General features: G+C 41.1%; 1 protein-coding gene and 1 long non-coding RNA gene across 2 annotated transcripts; both read left to right on the top strand.

Moving 5' to 3' along the window:
- The first annotated feature begins 1,990 nt into the window (after positions 1-1,990).
- Positions 1,991-10,132, top strand: ZNF330 (zinc finger protein 330). Its single transcript, XM_003205414.4, has 9 exons — positions 1,991-2,151; positions 2,388-2,407; positions 2,508-2,578; positions 4,546-4,625; positions 5,372-5,498; positions 6,236-6,340; positions 7,558-7,604; positions 8,671-8,788; positions 9,439-10,132. Exons 1-9 carry the CDS (start codon positions 2,032-2,034, stop codon positions 9,711-9,713), a joined length of 963 nt encoding a protein of 320 aa, XP_003205462.1. The 5' UTR covers positions 1,991-2,031; the 3' UTR covers positions 9,714-10,132.
- Positions 10,133-23,708: 13,576 nt separating this feature from the next.
- LOC109367159 lies at positions 23,709-25,527 on the top strand. The gene is made up of 2 exons (XR_002113955.2): positions 23,709-24,019; positions 24,416-25,527. It is a non-coding gene; the product is annotated as an uncharacterized LOC109367159 (long non-coding RNA).

Here is a 25,527-nt window from a genome sequence, read left to right on the forward strand (position 1 = left end):
AATGCCGTGAATGCCGTGCGCCTCGCGACGCGGTTTGGGGGCCTTGGGTGGAACAGCTGAAAAACTAACAGACTTGTGTGTTTGATTTAGAGTAGGAAGCTTCGCGCGGAGAAAAGCTCTGATGCAGAAGTGAGGATAGCTCAGGAGCTGAGCAGGATCGTACCTCCTCGGGCTGAGGAAGGGAAGCAGGCACGGACCTGCCACGTCTTGTAGGTGCAGAGGAGCAGGGTAGCACTGTGGCTGTCACTGCCAACGTATAAATACTGTTAGATTCTGTTGTTAAATCAGCATTTGAGCAGTTTGAAAATTAACGCGCAATCTCACTTCCAGTGTCAGAAATGTCACGCTCCAGAATAACGATACTTGCCAGCAGGCAGCTTGGCAATACAGTTTTGACTGCATAACAAGACACTTAAATGTGGTGCAGAGTGCTGCAGAGCGAGCAAGCTGATTTATGCATGCTATCAAAATTAAATTTTAGTATTTGGTCAGGACAGTATGTTTGTTCAGGAAAGGTAAGACCTTTTGAAAAGGGATGCTCATTTTCTTTTAAGTTCAAGCTGCTACAGTTCACTGTCCACTGATGCTGCAGGTGCCCTTGCAGCTACCAGCATGCACGCCTACACATCAGGTTGATGTTAGGGATGAAGCTGGGGAGAGCAGGAATTGTGGCTTAGTTGTGCAACACAAGATATGTTGGGGCATCTTGCTAGAGAAGCCAAGTTTTCAAAACACAGGCGCTATAGTGAAGCACCAAACTTGGAGTTAAACACTTAGGATGGTTGAATTTTCACATCATCTGTAAGCTTGGGTGGTTTGGTAGCTACAGCACAAAGAAATGCATCTGCCATAGACTTGGGAGTGTCTTTTACAAATACATTTAATAAGGCAGTGTTGCTTTTTTCTTTGCATGTTTGTATGTCAGTGGAGAGGTCCTTGCCTCTTCCTGAGCTGCTTTATTTCCATAAGCAAATAACCCTGCTGCCCCTTTCATTGCCTTACCCTATCAGTTGTACAAATCTTGACTTCGGGGGAACATTTGTTTTCGTTTGATCCACTTTTTGCGTTTACTCTGTACCTGGTTTAGAGTGTGACACCAACAGCAGTCACATCAGCAGAAATGATGATGAAGATTGAGCCTGAGGAAGGATGCCTGAGTGCCAGCATCAACAAGAGAAATTCTAATGTCAGACTAAACATTTAATCTCTCAGTTGTCCGTTTCATGAAGCCAGGATAATAATGGCACACAGTAAATTAAGCATTTGTGAGCGTTGTAGACTTCATTGCGGAGATGATAAGAGTGCAGTGCTCTGATGGATTTACTGACAGTCTCCCCACTGACTTGTGTTGGTTCCCTCCTGGACTGTTAAAATAGGCACACACTGAACCAAAGGAATTAAATTAGCATAAACTCTTCTTGGGAATCAGTGGCATCTTTAGAGAAATGTATGCTTATCTCTTCACTATTGCTAGTGTGCTAGAATGATAATTTTGTGGTTGAAACATCCCTTTGTCATTGCTCTTAAAGCTAGAATAGTAACATTTTGCTTTCCAAGCTTTCACAAAGTATGCCCTTTGCATTTTTGCAGCAAGCCATGACTCACTAACCTGAAGAATGTTTTTTAGTTGAAGTAGAGAGCTTGAGAAGAGAGAAGTGAAAGTGAGCAGAGAATTGTCATTATTAAACAGGCAGTCTAAAAGGAGAGGACCATCACAAAAAGTCCTACAAAGCGCATTATTTCAAAGGCAAAACACTTCAAAGACAGTTAAACACAGTGTGGGAAAGCAAAATCCTTTCCAGATCACAGGATTATTCATAGGTCATCACAGGATCCTTCATAGGGGATAGGAGCCTTTTTCTACATTTGAAAATCTTTCAGGAAAGGAAATGAATGGAGATGAAACATTTAACAGATGGGAACTCTAAGATCCGGTTTTAGTGCTGGCTATGTCATGTGTATCCGTGCACTTACATGTGTAGTTTTGCATGCATTCATGACATACCTTTTTCTTCCCACAGACAGTGAAAAATGCCTAAAAAGAAGACTGGTGCTCGTAAGAAAGCTGAGAACCGTCGAGAACGTGAGAAGCAGATAAGAGCTTCAAGAGCAAACATAGATTTAGCCAAACATCCTTGTAATGCCTCAATGGTAAAATAAACTAAAATATTTTGCATTACAATACTTGATTTTAAATTATGTAAGATGAGTGATAGTACATTAACTGTGTATAGTACCACTAGAATAATAGCCTTTACATTCAAGATTACACTTGTATCAGAGGCAGTAGTATGAAAAGTTTGGTTCCTAATCAGAACTTAATTCTGAGCTTTATATGTTCTACGTAGAATAAAAATAATTATCAGTGTTTTATTTCTGTTCTCTAGGAATGTGACAAGTGCCAAAGGTGAGCATTTTTCCCCTTCTAAAGGCTAATAGTTTAACATTAGTTAGTTTTACAGGTCTTGTTTTAACATTTTATTTTCCCCCCCTCTCCATGTGCCTAGACGACAGAAGAACAGAGCTTTTTGCTACTTCTGCAACTCTGTGCAAAAATTACCCATTTGTGCACAGTGTGGTAAGTGGAAATAATCAAGGCTATTCTCTGTTTCTTTTGTGTCTTTAAACCCTCTGCAGTTAAGGTTCCTTTGTCATGAAGTACTTTTGCAATTTTTAGAGCAGGTTCTTTTAAATCTGTTTTGAATATCCTTAAGGAAAGGTTCTTGCTCAATCACACAAACTAATGAACATACCTATGACCCTCCAGGGTTTGCAAGTCTGGGCCATGGGCTTGTCTTCAGTATTTGATATTTAGAAGAATTTTACTTACTGCCTTCTGGGACTGAGAACATATGACTGTTTCCCTAGATTTATGTGGGGTGCTGTTTCCTAGTGACAACAAAGCTTATAAAGAGCTGACAGCCCAAAGGACACAATAAATACTGCATTTTGGGGATGATATAATTGCTGATTGCTTTAGTATCGATTAAAGCAACATCGTTTTGTAACATAATGAGCTGTTGGTGTCAAGAAGGACACTTAGTGATATAACTGGGTTCTGAATCAGGCTAAAACACCCAATTATGCAACTTGCTTGAAGGTGAGGTTAATAATCATTTTGTACTTTGAAGTAATTTTTTTTGTTTTACTGTTTCAACATATCATCACAGATTTTCCATTTTTCATTAAGCAATTTGGCCATTTTGTAGTCTGACACTCAGAGCTGCTGACATCTGCAGCTTGAAGCGCCTTTGTTGGGACCTGCAGTACTGAGTAGTTCTGGAAGCCAGGCTGACTATATGCAGTGGCACTGCGTCATCCTTCATAGGTCTTCCTTCTGTCATTGTGCTGTGAAGTACTAAAAACATTTAATCTGTTTTACAGTCCAAAGTTGACTCCTTATGCTCAATTTATCTTAATCTGCAGTATGTTTCTGAAAGAAAAGCATTCCTAATCACCACAAAATGATGCTGAGTCCCGTAAGGTTTGCCAAGACAGAGACCATTAGAGCTCTTTGGTGCTTAATCAAGTGTAGGTGACAGGCCCCATAAACCAATGTCATCTTTCCTAGAGGAGTCCCTGCAGGATGGGAGCACAGTGGCTGCATCGCTCTGCTCCAGAGCCAGTAATATCCCCACCACGTTATACTGCCCAGCTCAGACCACCAGCAGTCATTCCTCAGTGCCATTTGGTATCTAATTATATCAAAACCCTCCTGCTGACGGTGCATACTGGGATTCAGTTGCATTTGCAGAGTAGAATTTAGTTTTATGAACTCTTGAATAGGTTTGCAGGGAACATCCCCCCTAAGGAGGCAATAATAGAGACACCGAAGGGATCTGTGGCAGGTCAGCTTAAACCAGTGATAAAATCCCAGTGTAATGACCTAGGCTAGCTACAAGTATTCTTGCTTACATATCTACATACCAAGTAATTTTCTTCCTATAAAGCTACTTTAGGAGAAAGCTATCACCCTAGTTGCTTGCCTGTGTCAGAGCAGACTTTGCAGTGCAGACTGTGGCTTTTACTCCTACCTATACAAGCCCTGCATTTAAAGAGAATTATTTTGCCATCTCTTATTTGTTTTCAAAAACAAGCAAAACACATTAAAGGCTTAAGCATCTGAGTATGTAAGTAATTAATCATCAAGTACGTGTATTTTTTTCAGAGGTCCTCAGCCATGCTACATTTGTGATGGGACAAGCAGCAGTGCTAAATACAACTTGAGATGTTGTTCCTTGACTTACGCCTTAATTATCTTGTTTTGACATTTGAAATCCTCGTCAATCTATTTAGACTGCCTCAAAATATACAGCAAGACAACCCACTACCTCATCTCAGCACTGATGCTGAAAACAGGCAATAATTCATTTGATCTAAGAAAAATACATGGGGAGGTTAACAAGTTGCAAATATTTGTTTGCATTATTTTTTAACCAGGTATATGACTAAGTACGTTTGCTTGAATCTCTGTTTTTATATAAGCACTTATAAAAATGTCTATATATTTTCCTTCTGGTTGTTTGTTACTTTTTTTTTGTTCAGGAAAAACCAAATGCATGATGAAGTCATCAGATTGTGTCATAAAACATGCTGGTGTGTACAGTACTGGACTGGCAATGGTGGTATGTATACAAAATGACAACTTTTTTTCAAGTATGACATTCTTCTATGCCAATCTTTCTCAAACAAGATAAAACAGGTTCACACAGCGATAGCTTTTCTCTCATCTTCCCATTACATTACTGAAAATTTAAATTTTTCCTTTTTAGATTGAGTTCCTGCAAACCCTGGCTGGTAATTTGTTGCCTGGGGCTGAGGAGGCTTCTTAAATGCTATAATTATGTGGTTGATCTTCTGATCTTGCACGTTAACTAAAATGAAAATGTATTATTTATATTCCTTGTGAGTTATTTGGTCTTTGCTGTCCATGGCCCTGATGCTCTAATATAACGTTGTTTAACATCTGAATGAGTGATTTCAGCTGTGAGAATGTATAGCTTTTTTCCTTCAAATTGCATTTTTGCCAGAAAATGACTATCATTTATGAAGTTCAGGTTTAGCTAGAAGACAACTTCCATGCATAAAATTTAAGATACAAATTTTAAAAGGTAAAAACAGAAAAGGAGGGAAAGAGGTTATTTTTCATTAAATTTAATCCTGCAAAAATGAGTACTGAATTGAAAAAAAAAAAAAGAAGAAGAAAGAAGAACCCTGCAGTGGCTTGATTGGATACTGATTGTTTTGTACTGTCTTGCTCGCCTGGAATAAACCCACTGAGAGAAGGGATAGAGAGATGCATTCAGGGTTTTGAAATAACTCTCTCTGGACATTGTACAAGTCCCAAGATGCTATCTTTCTGTAATTGCAGGGGGCAATCTGTGATTTCTGTGAAGCTTGGGTGTGCCACGGGAGGAAGTGTCTCAGCACACATGCATGCATCTGCCCTCTTGCAGATGCAGAATGTATTGAGTGTGAAAGAAGCGTCTGGGATCACGGTAGGTTGCTCACAGTTAATGAAAAAAATCTAAATTATGCTTTTCCTCTCATGTTACATAGTTATTGTACCTACGTGCTTAGCATAACATTTTTGATCTTCAAGATTAGTGTACTTGGTCAAAGCAAGGCATTCTCCCCATTTTAATAACGGATTTTATGAAGTGGGGAATGTAAACGTGCCCAAGAACACATACTGCTTAACTCAGGGACATACATATAAGTAATTGTCCCATCAGCTGAATGCTTCGCACAATTAAGTACCACATCTGATGGTCAACATGCAATTTTCTGCCATTCTCCCCCCTTTCTTCTGCACTAGTATGGGTATTTGAGTCCCAGTTGCCTGGCAAACCATACTGATCACCATTTGTGGAATCCTTTCAACTGTAATTTCAGTGTGCATCAGAGGTGAAGGGGTGGGAAGGAACAACACTGGATGAGAGAAGATCTGATACAATTTAAATAATGCTAAAATGCCATAGTCAAATTGAAAAAAACTACTAGTAGTACTTGTTCTATATTTATGCTATCCTGTCCTGTAGGAAACGTGGTATTTTTCAGAGTAACAGCGGATGCTCGTGTCTAATTTAGAACTTTCTCTTAGAGTGTTAGACAGAGGGCAGAACTGGTCTTCAGTTAAAAAAAAACAACAACACATAACTGCCTAAATTGTTTGCGGAGCTGAATTTGGTGCCTATGCCTGTTACTGGTTATTTTGCCTTGATACATCTTCCAGGAGGCAGAATGTTTGCCTGCTCTTTTTGCCACAATTTCCTCTGTGAAGACGATCAGTTTGAACATCAAGCCAGCTGCCAAGTTTTGGAAGCAGAGACATTTAAATGTAAGTTAGTTGTTTGTAGTCTCTTTTTTTAAAAACTAAGCAGACACAAGATTGCTTCCTCTATGTTCCAGAATACTCTGCAGTGCCTTTTCCAGGTACGTGATGCCTTTTGCCACCGCTGGAGGAAAGTGCCTACAATCCTGGTATAGAGGCAGAATTAAAAACCTGAACTTTGATAGAATACATGAACTTTTAACTGTGGTCATACAATTGTAATCTAATTCCCATTCTAGCTGTGAAAAAAAGCTCAACTACTTTCCAACATCAAGAAGTTTTTGTTAAAGCACAGATGCTCTAGAAATGTTTAACATGCATTAGCATTGCCAATTCTGTCTTTAAACACAGAGTGCTGATTCCCACTTCTGTCCTGTTCATGTGGAGAACTCACAATACTAATTACTTCAGATAAAAAAGATTCATTATCCTAAGTGTAAGGCAAGGTGGAGAAAGTACTTGCACAGAGATGTAAGACAAAATAGTGCTTTTGAAGAGTAACTATTCACTGTAACTATTCAGCTTCATGCTGCTACCAATCCCTGTTGGTTGCCTTCAATGTGCTCCCTCTAGTGGGGTAAAGAAATCAGTTTGAGGCTTCAAGACAAAAGTTAGGTTTTGAGAGCACTGATTCTGCTGCTCCTTACAGCTCATGTGCCAGCTGCAATTCTTTCATATGGAAACCTATCTGTACTAATTTATATGGAATAAAATACATTTCTTGAGAATGAGATGGAATATATGAAACAACTTCCACATTTGGGGTTTGTAAGCTCTAAGTGTCCTCAGATCTCACTTAAATGAGATAAAAGCTGCCGTGGCATTGTTTAAATGGCTGCATAAATGCTAGTGCTCCTTCTTCTGACATTGAGGGATGAGAAAAAGAAGGAAAATCCCTTTATACCAAGCTGATTCTGGAACTTCTGTTTTTTAACATTGTAAAAATCAGGAAACGACTACACTTTCTCCCTTTTTCAACTTACATTTTTGCGTCCAATTGCTTTACCACAGAAAGACTTGAATTTGAAAAATCTAGTAAGATAGAGTTAAAAAAAATTTACTGGATGGTAAAATGACCGATTCAGGTTTTCAAGAGGTATTAAAAATAAATACCTTGAATTTTTATATTATTACATACTTCTTTCTTCAAAGTGTTAAAAAAAAAAATCGCAGATCTACAGTTTCCAAGTAATGAGTCTTACATATTTTTTTTCCATCAACAGGTGTTTCCTGTAACAGGCTTGGGCAGCATTCATGCCTGCGTTGTAAGGTAAAGATGACTGCAAGTAGCAACAATTTTAGACTTGTTCTCCTCAGCCTTCAGGGATGGTACCAAGGTCACTTCTTCCTCTGTATGATTTTAAAAAAAACATTGATACTTTTGGTATTCATTTCCAAAGCTTGGGGGAAGATTCACACAGGTCAAAAGGGCTGTTACTTATATTTGCCTGTTACCACAAGCCAGTTGTGCACTCTCATGCCAGGTGAAGTCATCTTTTATTTGTCTGGCTCTGTGTTTAAATCACGGCTGTACCATGTTAGGACCTTTTCAAATCCAAGTCTTTGGAATGTGTTTTGATCTAACATAAAGCTAATAGAATTAAATTCTTTCAAACAGTCAAGTGATGATCCAGCCAGAAAACATGTCAACATGGTTAAAAAAATTATCTCCAATTTTACACATGCACAGACTAATTTGTTAAAAACCAGACTTTTGTTTTTACACAGTCAGAAATCATGTTGTATAAGATGTTCCACCTGATTCACCATCAGCATTGCCCAGATTTCCCCAGGTGCTGGTTTGTTGCCTGCTCTTGTTTTTCTTGCCCTCCATTTTTTTTTTTTTCCATTCATTCTCCATCGCATCAATTTTGTCTTTCAAATTATTCATTTTTCCATGTATCTTCACCAGCATCCTGGTGCTCAAGACATGAGATTTCAGTCTGTAGTTCTTGCCTTCAGGTCACTGCATAGTTACATTCTGACATACATCTCCAATTGCATTTCATTTAAGCTTGCCGAGTTAAACCAAAGTTTGCCAGACCCCTTGTGAGCAGCACTGTAATCCAGTCCTTGAATATGTTACTTTTCTATCTGTTTATCAGCACCTATATGCAATCTTCTCCTGAGATAACCATGAAACTACACCTAACACGATAGTTCAACTTTGTAAATGGCATGCAGATTTCCTGTTCTGCTGCAGATAAGAGCTCGATAAAGTTAATCCCGTCCAGAAAATCCTGCTGCTGTTAGACACATTTTCACTGGCTTCTTGCTGAACTGTATGCTTCTATGACTAAAATACGTAGCCTTTTCATTGTCTTTTCATCCTGCAGGCTTGTTTTTGTGATGATCATGTACGAAGTAAAGTTTTTAAGCAGGAAAAGGGAAAAGAACCTCCTTGCCCTAAATGTGGCCATGAAACTCAGCAGACGAAGGATCTGAGCATGTCAAGTAAGCCTGCTTTCCTAGCTAACAAGCTGTACAGGCACCATCAGTGATTACTTCTCTGTATGGGAACAATGAGAGAACATAGTTATTTTCATCTGTTTTACAAAGCTTTGATGCATCTCTTCATGGGGGAACATTGTGTTTCACAGTTCTAGAAGCGAGCATGAGGGTCTGTCTTAATCATTAAGTGATTTTTGACACAGTCAAAGCTTTAGTTTAGTTTGAGATTTCAGTCATGGAAGAATTACAGTCCTCACTTAGACCTTTATTTCATCTACCAAAAAAAGGCTAATGAACACAGAAGTGTCATTTGGTGACATACATTGAATCTACCTCTTAACTGCACTTTAATAAATCAGAATATGTGCCATGTCTGCAGAGCACATCCAATTACGTCTTTTCTTGGCTAGAGTACTGAAGGCATCCTAAAACCTGTATCATACTCTGGAGACAGTTATTGATTGTGCAAACATGGCTGCACAGGAAGAGACTGCTTGTAGTGGAAAGGTTTTGTTGGAGCACGGATTTAATCTGAAAATGTCACATTTACGAAAAGGTTGAGTAGTGAACAAGGATGGAAAAGAAATGTCAGATACTGTGCTCACATTGCTGTTGACAGGTGAGAGCATGATGGTTTTTCTCTCTGCCTACAGCGCGCTCCTTGAAGTTTGGCCGCCAAACTGGAGGTGAAGATGCAGATGGAGCTTCTGGTTATGATGCCTACTGGAAGAACCTCTCCTCCAGCAAGGCTGGAGATGCAGGTGATCGTGATGATGAATACGATGAATATGAAGCAGAAGATGACGATGAAGATGATGATGGAGGAGGGAAGGATTCTGATACAGAGACCACAGATGTATTTGGCAATTTGAGTTTAGGGAGGACTTATGCTAGTGGGTATGCACATTATGAAGAACCTGAAGATTAATTTGAGTATGCTAGTGAGCTAGAGCCTTTTGAGAGGTTGCACCAAGGAGGTGCATCATTGCTGAGTTGTATACATGCCAGTAGGATAGTTTTATCAGGTACTTAACATATCAGAGGTTGACAATAAAGTCTGGGACATCTATAGTAACTGTAGGTGAGATTTGTTGATATAAACCATTATTGGGTTTTGAACTTGGGGGAGAAAATGGGGGGAATATTTTTATTCCCCTGACACCTGAAATGGTGTTGTCTTTCAGTTACTGAGTGTAACGGTTTAATGCCTTGTTTCCATTTATGCATCAGAAATTAAGTTATTTTTACAGTATTTGTTAACTAACTTCATAAAATCCATGTATTGTTGGGCTGCAGACTGCATTTTTGAGGGGGGTCAGCGCAATAAAAGTCAACTGCATTCTCAAATGAGTTGTCTCTAAATATTGATGTCTCTAAATAGTTGGAAAGCAGATTGTACACAAAGCGTAAGTTGAAATTTAAAATAACTTCCCAGTTTATGTAGGTAAGGTAAATCAGTGTAGTTCTCTAGGTACTTGAACGTTATCTTTCTGGTAGTTTTTAGTACAAGAAAGAAATCAGTGGGGTTAATTTGAAATCATTACAAGTGCTCCCCAGATAATCAAAAGTTTTACTGCAACACAAGTGTTGGTGCCACTGAAGTCTGCACAATTTCTCATTAGATCAGAAGGAGACTGGTTTAGTCTGTGCATAGCATTCAGCTCACTTTCTTGCACATAGTATAAAAGAAATGGGAAACAAACCCCATGTATGAATTGCTAAGGTGAAAACACAAGTGTCCTTGGTTCTGTGCAGATGTACAAGACAAGTCATCAGCATGCCTGAGCTGAGGTGGCGATGCTTGCACAAGTGTTTAAAATGATTCTAATTTGTAAATCAGCATACTCGATTTTAGTTTCCCCCTGCAGGGGAACACAGAATATAGTGACTTGAACAGCAGACAGATCAAGAAGATAAAAAGGCAGCCTTCTAAAGCATTACTCCAGTTTTCTAAATGCCATGCTTGAGTGCAAAGGAACTAGTCCTTGTAATCTGTCAAACATCTGAACCAACGACAGAATGATGTACTTTTGTACTTTCTCTGTTGTTTCTCACTCAAACGGCTAAGGGTCATGGGTTGATAAAAATTATCCTCAGTAGGATATGCTTTAATGTTAGGATTGCCAAACGACTGTTTCCTAACAAAGCAGTACTGAGGAATCTGGCCCTCATACCGAATGCATAAAAGACATGAGTTGGAGTGCATTCAAAACAAAACAAACTGACAAACCAAGGCAACTTGTTTATGGCAACTGAAAGAATACAAACTGTGTTAGGGAGGAAGCAACAAATCACTGCTTTTGAAGTGCTTGCCTTCAGAAGCTGAGAGGAAACCAGCAAATACACTGCCTAAAAGCCAAGTCCTCTTCAGAAAAATGACAGCTAGGTTTATATACTAGCAAAGACCAGCCCGTCTTATATTCCATACCTGACAGTGGGCTTGATTAGTCTTGGCTGCATAACCAAAGTTGAAGAGATGGAAGCAGGACGCTTGCTAGTCCAGCAGTGCTTACCAGTTTGTGAAACTGGCACCTGCGATAGAGTTTGTGATCAGCTTCATGTGGTCCAAAAACCTCCACAGTTGAGTCCATCTGCCAGTGGTCAGTTCCAGAAACAATCACTTTTTAGCTTGGCTAATATATCAAATACAAAATAATCTTAGGTCACTGCAGTGTCTTATGTAGGACCAAGAAACAAATGTGCCTTTCTGAACATATTTAAATTATAGCTGCTTGTGTGCAATTTGTTAATATCATTGCTTAACTGCACAAAATTCCATTTTAATGTTCTTGGCTCCTGAATTAGGTTTTTTCCCCACATGAAATCTGTTGCTGTCATTGGCTCTGCCAAAGGCTGCTGACGTAACAGAATTAATCATCATAATCAGAGTAAAGAATTATTAATTTTCTCATTGAAGTGCCCTTTCTCTGCCAGTTTTTTGAGATCAATCCTCCAGAGTTAATGCACGTTCCTATCATAATGCAGTAAGAGAAGACCACGGCGCAGATGCTCGGGATACCTGCTGTAATTTAGCAAGGTCACCTCTCAGTGGGCAGAGGCATTTATTTGCAGTTTCTCTTTGGACTGCTCTTCACACCACTCAACTATGAACCAGTCTGGAAGCAGAGCCGAGGTATTAGAACTGTGGCAGTTGGCCTTTGAAGGGTCAGAAGAAGCCATTCTAAGCTGCTTTAAAGTAATCCTGTAGATTCAAGCTGGAAGAGACAAACACGACTGCATTTTGTACTGATGGGGTTGATCATTCGCAACAGGACAGGCAGGATATGATTCTACAGGTTGCACTTTTTCGTCCTCATCTGCTTATTCAGTAAGGTTTAAGAGCACGGGAATAAGCACTTAGAGCTAAATTTCACAGGAAGTGCATCATTTTAGTTTGCAGCTAAAAATACAGTAGTATTTAATTGTGTCTGTGGTCCCTTAAAAAAAACAAGAGTTCTGGTCACCTCTGTAAGCTCTTTTCTGGCATCACAGCGTGTTATAATGGTGTCATCGCCAGTTCATTATGAATTCATAGGGCTCTTCTATGGATATAATGTATTTCCATTTATATTCAGGTATAATTTCATACCAGTGACTGGGAGTCGTTTGGTCAATCCTGTTGCAGTTACTGGTTTTGTTTCCAGCAAGTTTACGTGACGATCATTGTAATGTACCAGCTTCAATTGCCAGCTGAAGAGGCAGCAGCAGGCATGCTGCAGAGAACCAGAGGATGAGATTCAGAAGTGCTTGAAGTCCTATTTCTTGAGCCAGCCTAATCAAGGTCCTGAGCCCATTTCTGGAGGAACCAACGGCCAAGCTCCCATTTATTCAGGTGGGAGTGATTTAATACTCTTCAGTATGTACAGTTCATCTTAAATTGCCAACAGGTGACAAGGAACAAAGCACAAAGATAAGCTTAAATGAAGAAGATGGAACAAAGCTTAACATGAGATCTATGTGCTATCATGAGCATAATCATATGAGTCATAAACTTTAACTGTTCTAATAAGGTGTTTTCAAGATTGAAGGAGGAAGCTGTTTGAAGCCAGAAAAGGTAGAATTCTGCGAAATGTTTAACAAGATGTGGAAATGTAATTATTCATCTCCTGAAAGTCTATAGGTAGCCAATAAATATTTGCTAAAAGCTCAGGGCAATTACAGGACAGACAAATTTTATCATCTCTGCTTTGTAGGTATGTAAATAGAAAACACAGTAATTAACAAAATCACAGCCCGAGTGATCAAGTTGGCAACAGCCCTCAGCAGCGTGGCCTCTCCATCTCATACCCGGGAAACTCTAGAGTAAATATATTTTATAGCTAATGACACTTCTTTATTAAGTTTACGTGTACTGTAATTAGCTACCATACATCTGAAATTTGAAGCAGGGTCTAGTTTTCTCTTTTAGCTTTCATAGTCAGAATAGCCATATAAAAAAAAAATAAAAACAAGAGAATGTCACAGACATGAGAATCATTCCATGAAAAAGCCATAGGTTTTCCTTTGCTGAATGAATGATGGGCTTACAAGCCTGTTCTTTATCTTCTGCAGCTATTTGCTTGATTAAATACTGATGCAATTTGGAGGAAAAAAGAATTTCATTTCAACCTCTCACCAGATGAAGCTGCCCATAAAAACACAGCTTTGATGTTTGTTTACAACCATCCTATTTTTAAGTAACTTTTTTTTTTAATAAGAGAAACATCTGTGATCCTCTTGTAGATATCTCTATCCCCCCTGTTCTTGAACACTGAAATGTTTGCTACATTCTTTTTAACCCGGTTTTGGAGCTATACAGTGATTTTTCCAAAGGATTCCCCAGCCTTAACAATCACTGGAAATTCACCTCAGTTTCTTTATGAGATGATAAATACTGAGTGCTTACAGGCTTAAGTATTATTCTGATTTCACCATGATGTTACATGACACCTTCTAAAGCTTTTAAGATTGATTTTCACTTTACAAAACCACTGAATAAATTTTATTTTAATTTTTTGGAGAACTAGAATACCAAAGACCTGTCAGATTTCTTCAGGAAGTAATATAAACATTTTCCTCTTATAGCTGCCCAATGCTCTTGCTGCTACTTTATTCTTGGCACTAAGAAGTTAATTCTCTTGAGAGACCATCATTGTTAGTTGGGCACATAACCCTTGGGCTGCCTGCAGCCTGATTTGCGCTCAGCACTTGATTTGGATAGCAAAGACAATGATGAGCCCCTTTGAGATTTTCCCACCAGCAGGAGAGATGTACAAGGTCCTCAGCCTTGATGTCAGCATCCACTTGAAATGCTGTGCTCTTCTGCCAGTTCAAGATGGCAACAACTGAAATGTGACCTTACACTAGATTGCTTTGGAACCCAGCAGAAATTCAAATGCTGCAGCCTCTACAAGCCTTGAAATGAATCTTAGGTGGAAAAGTAACTCCTACTAAGGTGAATCCCATAAAGTTGGTATTTTGCCCTAGGAACAACAGACTGCATCTGCAACTTTATACAAAGTATTTATCAATACTTTTCCCTTATTAATACAAATGAACAAAATCTGTTGAGCGTAGATTTAAGTAAGAAAAAGAGACAGCATCAAAAAAGTAAATAAAGATGTTAGAATATCAACAGCTGAAAACCAAAGCCATGTTGAGTACATTGGAACAGAGGGTTGTAGAAACAATACCATATGCTCAAAACTGGCTTCTGCACCATCCTCTTAGGTCTGGAAGCACAGGCCAAAGAGGCATTTAACCTTGGGGCTTATGTTTGCCAAAGCACTATCAGTTCCAAGGGAAGTTCACAAGAAGCACTGCACAGTGTTTTAAGGGACATTTAGCACACACAAGCACCATGACTGGACTTGAAACATAAGGAATAATTTGGAAGCTAGATGATAAATTACACTCCTTGCATATTTCCTCTGCTTGCTTGACATGACATATATTTCAAAGTAAGATCCCACCACGACATTTACATACTAATGCTGCACAAACATACTCCTCTGATCTGCCACAAGAAATGATTCCCAACCAGATAGTGCCAGCATAAATCATAGAAGGTACCTTCTGAGTTTATCACACTTTTAAAGGAACACTCTTCTTCTTTTGTCAAACGCTTCACAGAGCCACCAGGATATTCACAGTTTAAGAAACCTTTCCAGCAAGGGACATATCTGATCTTAGCTTAAGTTAGTATGTTCTAGTCAGCAGAACGGACCCATGCCCAAGCAGTGCTGATACTAGAAATGCAAATGCACACCTACCATTCCCTGGACTCCTACATGGCTGCTGCACCACAGAATGCTCAGATCTCACCCCAAGCTCAGCCATAGGACTACAAGATGGAGAAACAGGAACCTCACATGGCCCAGGGTAGCCACCCTTAAAAGCATCAGAGCTCACACACATGGAAAACACTCTCCACCACCAGCATTCCCCCCACCTCCCCAGGCCTGCAAAGCACCTCTGCTCATTGCCACCAGCTGCACTTGTAGAAAGCTACACCAGCACTTACCTCTGGGGGAAACAGCTCTGGAACAGGACCTCAGATAATGCTCCTCTGGATCAGAGAACTCATGGCTTCCTAATGCCCTGCTCCCCTTTTTATAACCTTCCTCCTCACCTGCTTCCTCAGGGCCTGCTCTGATAGGCAAGCTGAGCAATGTCTCTGCATCAGCAAGCCCTTTAATTACCCCAGCCTACTTACTTTCTTACATTGTATCTAAAACAAATTTGCAAATTATACATATTTTCTACTGACCCTAGATGGTGATTCATGAAAATACTAATACTTGTTACAATGCCTTCATAATATATTAACGTGACTATCTCAGAACCAAAATGCAACCTCGTGGTCTTTTATGTGCTGTAATTTGTCTTTGGGAGTTGAAAGATATATTACAGCTGTATCAAAGTATTAAGAGCAAAAATGAACCACAGCGCATAGAATGCCACTTAAACACGTCTGAAAATCTTTGCCCTATTGGAGATTTTTCGTTCTCTTGCGCTCAGTTTGCTCCCAGCTTTATACAGAATGTTAAAAGGTCTTCCCACTTGCTCTGTTGCTGGCCTCGTAAGCTGCAGCCCAGCAAGGGAGCACATCCTGGGGTGACAGATGTTTCTGGAGCTGACAGAGAAGTGCCATTCGTACCAATCAGTGATCTGACCCGCGAAGCTGCAGGACCTGCAATTCTTTTCCAGCCAAGCTCAGCTCCTTTAGTGAAATATCCTGAAGTGAAAACAAAAGCCAAATGATCTGTTGTGCTCTTTACTGGAGTAATTACAGTGTTGGCATTTTGAGGTATATGGAATGCTGTCAAACCAAATTTAATAAACCATGTAAAGGATGGGTATTGTGTAGGTTTTCCTGAATCTGTCTGTTCCAGCTCCCTGCTGTATGAGACTCCGCGGGCTGTGATCCTCATGTCACTCCTTTCACCACCAGGTAAAAACCCCACTGCCACCTACTCTCTGTTAGATTACCTTGAATTGAAGCTTAATACCCAGGAAGCGTTGACTGTGCTAGGATGAAGCCATGAAGTTTGTAGGCTGAGTAAGCGTGGTCTTCAGACACTTTGGCTAAGCCCATGGGAGTTCCTGGGGTTGTCTGCTGGTTGCCAGCTGTGGGGTTCAGTCATCTGGGGCTACACCTGGGGATCACACCTTTGTTTTCCCCTTTCTTGCATGTCAGTGCTCCTTCTGGCACCAATACTGACATTTAGTGCTTCAGATTTTGATGTCCTGTGGGTTGATTTTGCAACATGGGAAGGGACGGACAGCCCAAGTATAATTTGCTTTTATTTACACATCACTGTCAGCTGGGAGCAGAAGAAGGCAATTCCTAGCTCAGCAGTCTCAGCCCAGCACCAGCGCCTGATTTCCAGGGGGCCATTTCTGCCTGAAAAATTGAGTCTAATCAAGGCCTAAGGCAGAGAACACACACTCCCACTGCTTGCAAAACCGTGTTCTCCCTCAAGCAATGCCTCTCTGCACAGAGCCTGGCAGACCAAAGCTAGTGGCACCCTATGTCCTTATCTGAAGCTAAATAGAAAGACCAGCACAGAAAGCCTTTTGCATGCTTTGTTTTTCTTGTAACAAACAACAGGATTTCTCATCTCCTGAGATACAAAATTATTGAATATTTGCAGAGATAGTATTAGTGGTTATGAGCTAAAGAAACCCTAATTTAAGGTTCTGGAAAGATTGCCTTTGTGTTTAGTGTAAGGAATAAGCAAAGGAAAACCACCCATCCTTCAGACAAAGGGAATCGTGCTGAGATACAGCGTTGTCTTCCAGCAGTTACTGTTCAAACAACAAGATGCATCCCTTCTGAGTGCCCAATCTTAAAAAAGATTTTCCAAACTCAGCTTTCACAAACAGTGAGAGACCTCCAGTGCCATCTCCATGATTGCTTCTTGTACCCTAGCTGAGCTGTTTCCTTTTGCAGCCATGCTCTGCAGGGAAAAGCAAATTGATGCAATGCTTGACTGAAGGAAGGCCTTTTAGTGACTTGGAAGACTGAACAGATGTGGCAGGGGGAGGATTTCCCAGGTCTGCTGTATATGTTGAGGTGTGAGAATTATATGTCTTCCACAATTGTTCAGATTAATCCTGTGATATGACTGCACCAGAGATCCCTGCTCCTTGTTCTTATTCCCACCACGGACAGAGACATTTTTAATTTCACTCTTGCATTCTGTTAGCCACCATGATTTTTTCCATCATGGCCAAAAGGGTGAAGTGTTTTTCACCTGTGCCTGTAAGCCATACAAACTCTAGCCTTTGGCATATATAAACCCGAGCAACAAGATCCAGCAGATCTGCAGAATTTTCTGCCTTTACCATTGCTAATCCACACACCATAAAGTTATCAGCATAAGACTAATAAAGCAGAGAGTTCTATAAAAGTGGCAAGTGAGTCATTGCAATTGCTTCAGGCAGCGTAACCTACTTCTGCATTCAGATAGGAAAGATTTACTCATTGTCTCCATTTTAGGTGCCTGGAAAGAAAGGCAAAGCACAAAAGGAATCATGCTTCCTCTCCAGTTTGTCCTCCCCTTCAACCCCAGCAGCAAAAAAAATCAAATCAGTTTCCTTTAAAGGAGAGGGATCTCAATGGGACTGCACTGTAAGGCGAAATAGACCTTCATTAACTAAAATTATATTGCTATTTAGGGGAGAAGCATAACAGTCTAAAGACATCGTGAATTTCAGAAACCCAGAATATAATCATTTTAAGATGTATTTCATATTTATTAGATCAGGAAAATGTGTTACTTTAGAGATAAGGCAAAAGTTTTCATAGTGAGAGATGTTTTCTGGCCTCCCTCTGTTCTGATTTAAGTGATGTAGCACCCAAGAGTTCTGCTTGTTTATTAAAGTCATCTGGTTTATTTCCAGAATAAAAATAAAATTAAAAATAAATTAAAAAAAAAATCCCACCTTATAAAAATGTATGGCAGAACTGGAAGGACAGGGTGATTTAAGTCTGCGCAATGGCTGGGCTCTGGCCCTCCCCTCCCTGAACGTGGCTGTTGCTCACACTGGCAGCTGAGCTAACTCCTAGAGCTTCTTTACTGAGTGAGAGGCGTGGAGTATATCTACTGCGCAGTTCACAAGTGTGGTTTTAGCCTGTGCAAACAAACCTGAACGAGCTGTAAAGCAGGATCAAAACCGCCTAAAGCCAGTGGATGAGCTCTCAGCTGCCTGAGCCCGAAGTGCCCCAGCAGTAGGCAGAAACCAGGACAGGTGGTGGGACGCCACTGTGGGTACGTCTGTATGGGGCAGCATGGGCCCGAGGTGCCCAAGAGCTGATACGGTTCTGACTTGTCTATGTTGCTGCTTTCTGCCCCAAACCTTATCCAGCTGGATTCTAAGAAATTGCTTTATTTGCCTGGCATATTTGAGTACCCACTGTATCTACCACCAATGCAAGGTGCAGTGCTTCTGCACACAGATCGTGTCGTGCACGGTAAGGCCAACACCGTCTCTCAACACCTGACCTGATGTTGTAAGGCTGCAACTGTGACTTCTTGACCAACTCACAGCAGGAATGGAAGCCTTGGCCAGAAAAGCCCAACCCAGACTGGATACGCCTCAGCACCAGCAAGAGAGGAGACCAGAATGCCGCACCCCAGGAACATCAATCTCAGAGCAGGAGCCACACGATTGCCCTCTAGGAGTGCTTTGAACACATCAGATTTTGCAGGCATCATACTTACTGTGCCTGCAACGTGGTGATCACCTGGGTCAATGCCTAGATGAGGCACACTAATCTTAACAAGCTCCTTGCTGTGCTTGGGTAAGAATCCTTGTTAGGGCAAAACTCCTGATCCAGCATATCTTTTCTTGAATATACAATGAAGAGAGAGTCCATACTCTGGACAGCTGCTGCTTCAAAATTCATCTGTTTTTCAAATCCCAGTATGTTCAGTGTGGAGGGAAAGGCAGAGAGGTACCTAACAGTCTTCAGATGTGTTTCAATTCCCCTGTCATTTCATGAAACCTGAAGCCAGAATACTATGAAAAGTGCATTTGAGGTTTGAGTCTTCTTTCTTTTCAACAGCCCACTGCCTGCTTTTTATGTTTACCGAGCTTTTGGCTGTAAAAATATAGCTGCAGCAGACGGTTGAGAGGTTTTTCTCAGTCTGTAGTCTCTATCACAAAGGAATTCCTCCTCCAGACTCCTTTGCCTTCCATTCTGAGCTCCTCAGAGACCTCTGCTGCCGTCCCTGGCAGCAGATCAAGGGGAAACAGCTTCAGTAAAAGCTCTCGTTGTAGCAACAAAATATCATTGATCAACCATGTTCAGTGCCAACAGCTTTTTGAATCTGGCCTTTTTTAATGCCCAGCTTCTGCTTTCATTCAAGTTTTAGGTATCTTATGTAAAGAATGCCTCCTGATTTTTTTTTTATTTATTTTTTTTGCTGTTGTTGTTGTTGTTCCATCCTCTGAGTTGAATTTGAAACAAAAACCTGCAGTTGAGTAGCCCTGAAAACATCAGTCCAAATCCATTTCAGGCCAAGCCTGGCAGGGCCTTTTCCTGCCCTTCAGGTCTGTAGGGAAGGCAGAAGAAAATATGCTGAAGCACCAGCTGAATAGTTGAACACCTGGCAGAGAGAGCTGCTCTGCTCAGGAGAGCAGCTACAGCACAGGCAGTCAACAGCTGCAGGAGAAAGGCAATGACATCAAGACGCACTCCATTGAAAACTGGTAATTGATCTGTTCTGCCAGGACAGACTGAAACATCATGCCTCCGTGCTGGAGCTGCAAGCAAAGTGGGAATGACTGACTGTTAGGAATGCTATTTGCAGAATACCAATGCAGTGCCCTTTCTCCATTTAATAGAAATTTCATGTTCTTCAGAGTGTAAGTGTCTGTGCAATCAGAATAAACCAAAAGTCATTCAGAAAGCTACGGTAAATCCCAACACTGAGAAAGGTATCCCCCACCTGAGATCAGGCAGCCATTTAGGAGTCTCCAGTTTCCTACACTGCTCCTGTATCTGGCTGAAATTCTCCACACAGGAATCTCAGCTGCCAGCAGCTGGTTCAGAGCATTGGGCACACAGGGCTGGAGAAATCCATATTGGTGGGACAGACCCTGAGTTAGTCGTCAAACTCAGGGCAAGCCTTTCAACTAAAATGGAGATATTCTGAATTTATATCTACATGCTGGCAGAGCTCAGCCCATTGCAGCGAAAGATTCTGATCTTTCTTTCATCCCCATGGGATACCGACTTCAGTAAAATACTCCATGCTTCATTTCCCAGTGTTGCAAAACAACTTAATGGATCATACACTTAGGGGAGCGTTTCCCCTCTAACTAGCTAACATTCCGCCTCTCATAGCACCAAAATGTCAGTGGCTTTAGCCTTTTCAAAGCATTTCCTGCAAGAGCACACAAAATAAAAAGAAGGCAACCTGCAGACTTCCTCAGCCAAATCCAACCTTATGTCATCTTTGAGGGTGGCAGAAGAGTTACACAAAGCCCCTTTCACTCACCTTCCCTCTGAGTACTTAGCCCTTGATGACTGACGTTTTTTGTTTAGTGTGGCCCTGATCCTCTTCTTGCTTGCACAGATATCAAGCACGAAGTTTTGCTATAGCTGACGTCAGTGGCATTTTATCAGCCAAAGAGCAGACAAAAGTGCAGGTACAGCTGACAGAGGAGGAAGGTTGTGAGAGCAAAAATATGCATTTGCTGTTACCACAATGGAACTTATGCTTGTCTATTTGCAGCTAGAATCCTTTGAAGCATTACAGAACCCTGTGATAACCTAGATGTTAGAGACGGTATAATCACTTAGAGAGTTAATGAGCATAAACACATATAAAATGATTGTTTGCATTATTCCTGCACAGTCTTTGTACCATATTACTGCATAAATCAGATCTATTTTACTTTCATTTGCTAACCCTGGTACTCTTTTTGAAGCATCTCAGTGAATGAATATGTATTCCATATCCTTACAGTCTTAAAAACAAATTTACTTGTATGTTCACAGAAACATCTTCAAGATTTTTTTTTTGCTACAAAGCATATTATTCAAGACAGAAATGGAGGATTTGATGGCTGAGGATATGATTTCCAACCTGTAAGATGCATGACAAATCTGAGTACAAAGGGGCGTGTCAGAGAAGAACAGCAAGTCTTAACAGGAAAACTCAAAGCTTATATATAGGTCCTGCATTATTTTGGTGGCAGCTGCAGTCCTCTGAAGATCATAATCTTTCCTGTCTTGCTCCTGCTGGTATCCAAGAGCATATGGCAGCTTTTGCATGGATGAGACAGCCACAAGTCATACCCATGCAGAAACCAGGAGAAAAATCAGCAGGATCATTTGGAGCATATGGATCCAACGAGGCTTGAAAGCCTGCCTGAGTGGAGGGGTAAGGCATGCTCAGCTGGTAGCGAACGGCTGTGTTTCTCAGAGAGGATGATCCTGTAAAAAGTGGGATGGAAACTGGTGTCTCCCAGAGGGATAACACTCATGCTAGCTGGAAGTGAAGGCTGCTTTATATTGAGAGGACAAACCAGAGGGAGTATGTGAGATTCTGCCTCAGTATTAAGCTCTAATTTAGCAGCCTCCTGTGGGGAAAAATCTGTGGCAGGTTAGGGAGAAGTTGCATGGCAGACAACAGATGTGTTTACAAGTATTTTTCCTTTGATTATTTAGAGGCTTCTTGCAAAGCCATTTGTACATTGGACACCACAGCAGACAAACACTGACTCAAAGAGTTCATAAAAGGCTAAAAGAGCACAAAGCACACGTGGAAGTTCCTCCTGCGAGGCCAAAATCCAATGGCAAAGATGACATATGTACACAGTTTTTGTTCATGATAACATAGTCCTGCCTGTGTTGGTTATCGTGCATCCAGAAAGCTGCCTTGCAGGCATGCTGCATCTTTTTGCCATGTTGATGTCTTTGACTGCATTTAGCATGTAGAACTGATTCTGTACGGGCACGTGGTATAGAGGCACCAGCCCTCACAATGTAGAACGGTTTGACAGTTCTTACTTGCTGCACGAAGGTCAGTCATGGCTCTCTGTACATGTTTGTATTTCAATCCTGACCCAGCAGCCTTGCAGATGGATGTAGAGCTCATGTATGGCATGGACACTAGTGGTGCTGGGGAGGAGGGACTCTGTGGTTTCCAAAAGTGATTAGCTTTACTTCCAAAATGGGAAATCAGAGAGAAAATGCATTGCAGCACTTGGTTCTGGCACTAGCTCTAATGTAGATGTCTGTCTAATGGGCACTGGTCTAAGACCAACAAAATGTGATTCATACAGGCCACTGAGCAGCTTCTCATGTTAATGACTTTTGAATGCCAGTGGCCTGAATTGCATCTGTATTTTATTAACACTGTTTACAGAGGGAGTAGAATTCCAGATGGAGCGTAAAGTATCTTTTTTTCTTGTTTTGCCCATAATTGCAAATGCTCAAATTGTACTTGTAGCTGTTTTATGACTTGACACTGACCTTATACTCTTTGCATTTTCTACAGCGGAACACTGCAATTTCTAGGGAGTAGAAAGGTTATACAGAGCTGGTCACTGCTCTGTGTGATGCAAGTAAAAATAAAGTTGTGAGTGTTCAAGCAAGTATTTCTTTCCTTTTTGTCTTTGGATTTTTATTGCTTCCAGCCGAGTCACTTGAAATGAAATTGTCCTTCATAGTTCAAGCTATGGTTACCTTACAGATGGCATAAAGACAGTGCTTTAAGATCATTAGAGCCCTGAAGATGTTAGAGCAGTCCAGATGATTTGCATCTCTAAGGGAAAGGCTTTTATTTTTGAACTGTTCACCTCATATTGATTTGAAAATGTACCTTTTTTTTCCTTTTTCTCATGAAAATGCCTGGCCCAATAATTAGAAAAAGCCTCACTTCCAGCCTTGATGCATCACCTCTCCAGCAGCTCCCTGACCCGCTGCACTTTGGGTGGCAATGATAGCAATGAAAGAAAGGAGCACTTTGGGCCTCGGAGCTACCATTGATCTCAGACAAGGTGGGGGAAGGAGGTGGATGCCTCAACTCCAGCTCAGGGACCAGATGCAACGTCTGCTTTGTACTGCACTCTCCTGATGGGAAGGCAGCCATTTCCACGGGCAGCTCTGGAGTGGAGGAGACTTTTTTCACCTTCCTGCTTGCTGCTAGTGGGGAATGCTGTGCAGCCTCCTGAAAGTCTGAATGCTAATTGCGTGTGTTACTGATGCTCCTGCACATCCACTGCCAAGATAGGGGAGGATGTGCCTCAGCTTCCATCTGCACCTTCCCTTCCAGCAGTGACCTCATGGTGTGAGGGGAAAGGATGGAAGCGCACATCAAAAACTCTTCAAGAATTGCAGCTAGGAGGCTAGCAGCATACTGTAGCATGTGGCTGCTGGAGCTTAGACACGACTGTCCTTTCTGATACGATTGCAGAGAATGTGTGCAGTGCTTCTCAGAAATATTTTTCTTCTGTGCTAGGTCTACTTTTGCACAACGGGAACACTTGCCTCTGTCAAACCGGTGGTCGAAATCTGAGATCGGCGTGTGCAGGAGGAGTATGAACTTCTCGGAGATGCCTTTAGATGTCTCCCTTCCTCGTCTGTTTGGAGATGACAGCAGGTGCCTTCCGCAGGGCTGGGCTGCCTGCGGGGTGGGGCTGCGGAGAAGCCAGTCAGTCCCGGAGGGCAAACGAGGATTTCTGAAAACCTTCTAAAGCAAAAGTTAATGGAAAAGAGAGCCTCGTTGCTCACAGGTACGTCATTACTTTCTCAGGCTTTTATGAGCAAATAAAATGCATCTACTACAGAGGAGTTCTTCCCCCATGTCCCACGCTCCAGTCCCTACCTCCAAGCAATTGGCTTACTTACTACAATTTCAACATCTTTTTTCTTTGAAGTACAACCTGTTCTTTAGTTACGTTATTTCTATTCATGCTGTGGAAATAAAAGTTTTGACAGTGTTGATTTCTCAGATCTGCTTGTAGACTTTGAAATTTGCATTAGATTATTCTAATCACTTAGCCTCGTTGTATATATTTACACAAGCACTTTTGATGTTTAAACAGACCAGAATGTAATGAGTTAGGCACGGGGAAATAAATACCCCAAAGGAAAGGAATGTTCTCTTTTTTTTTTTTTTTTTTTTTCAGGCCACTTCTTAAACTAGAAACGTTCAGCTAAAACAGTGGGTCAATGCTTTTGGGACCTGAGAGAATGACACTAAGGCTGGAAGCCTTCAGCTGCAGTGGGCAGAGAGAAGAGGTGGTGCCTGTGAGAGTGAGGAGCATGCTGTCCTTCTGTGCCCTTTGTCACTGCTGTAAGCTGCATCTTTGGCCATCCTGGCAAAAGAAACTATCCCACATGAACCCCAGATGTCAATATCCATGGACACAAGTTTCTAGAGGCTGAGCAGGAAGAGGATCTGCTAGCTCCACGATTTCAGTGGCAATAGTTGTAGAAACAGCAAAAAGTTCTGGGACTGTGTTGCAATTGTGCTGGCTCAGCTCCAGACATGCAGAAAGTCCTGCAGCATTGTGATCCTGCAGGCAGGAGGCCTGGGAAGCACAGCAGCCACGCAATCAGGTTAAGTCAGTCTTGAGGCTGGCTCCACTAAGTCAAGAACAAGAGGCAAACAGAAGCAGCCCTTACATAGCGAATGTGCAGGAAAATGTGGAGAAGTAGACCAGGTGAAGGAGAGACAGAAATCTTGTGGACTGAAGAAGACAAGAAATCTTACTCTAAGATGCAGGAAATTGCCAATTGTCTCATTTAGAGGTTAGCTTCACAAAGGCCAAGAGGTCATATTTACATTTGCATGATAGAACACAAAGAATACTTGCAATTCTTGAAATAGCGTAAAGGGGGAACATTCTGGATGACCCTGTTGTTAACATAGACTTGAAGTGGAATCTGGAACAAATCAGCCGTTATGCAACAAACTACTCAAAAGACTACAAAAAAACTGCGTGTCAGCACGGTTTTAATTTTGTAACTGGAGTTAGTGAAGTTTGTTAGTAAGAACTTAAAAAAAGAAAAGAGAAGCTTGTTCCGAGAAGATACACTTCCATAAACTCAGTGACAGATGAGAGCAGACTTTGTAACTCACACACTGAAACTGATCTATCTACTTAGACATGCAAATGTCGTTTTGAATAAGTCTAACATTTTGAATTGTCAACGGTGGAAAGAGGTTTCTGTAAAGGCAATTTGATTCTTCAGCTATCCTAAGCTTGTAAACCATGTAGAACCAAGGGGAAAAAAA

The sequence above is a fragment of the Meleagris gallopavo genome, chromosome 4 (genome assembly GCF_000146605.3).
Source record: "Meleagris gallopavo isolate NT-WF06-2002-E0010 breed Aviagen turkey brand Nicholas breeding stock chromosome 4, Turkey_5.1, whole genome shotgun sequence".
NCBI lineage: Eukaryota > Metazoa > Chordata > Aves > Galliformes > Phasianidae > Meleagris > Meleagris gallopavo.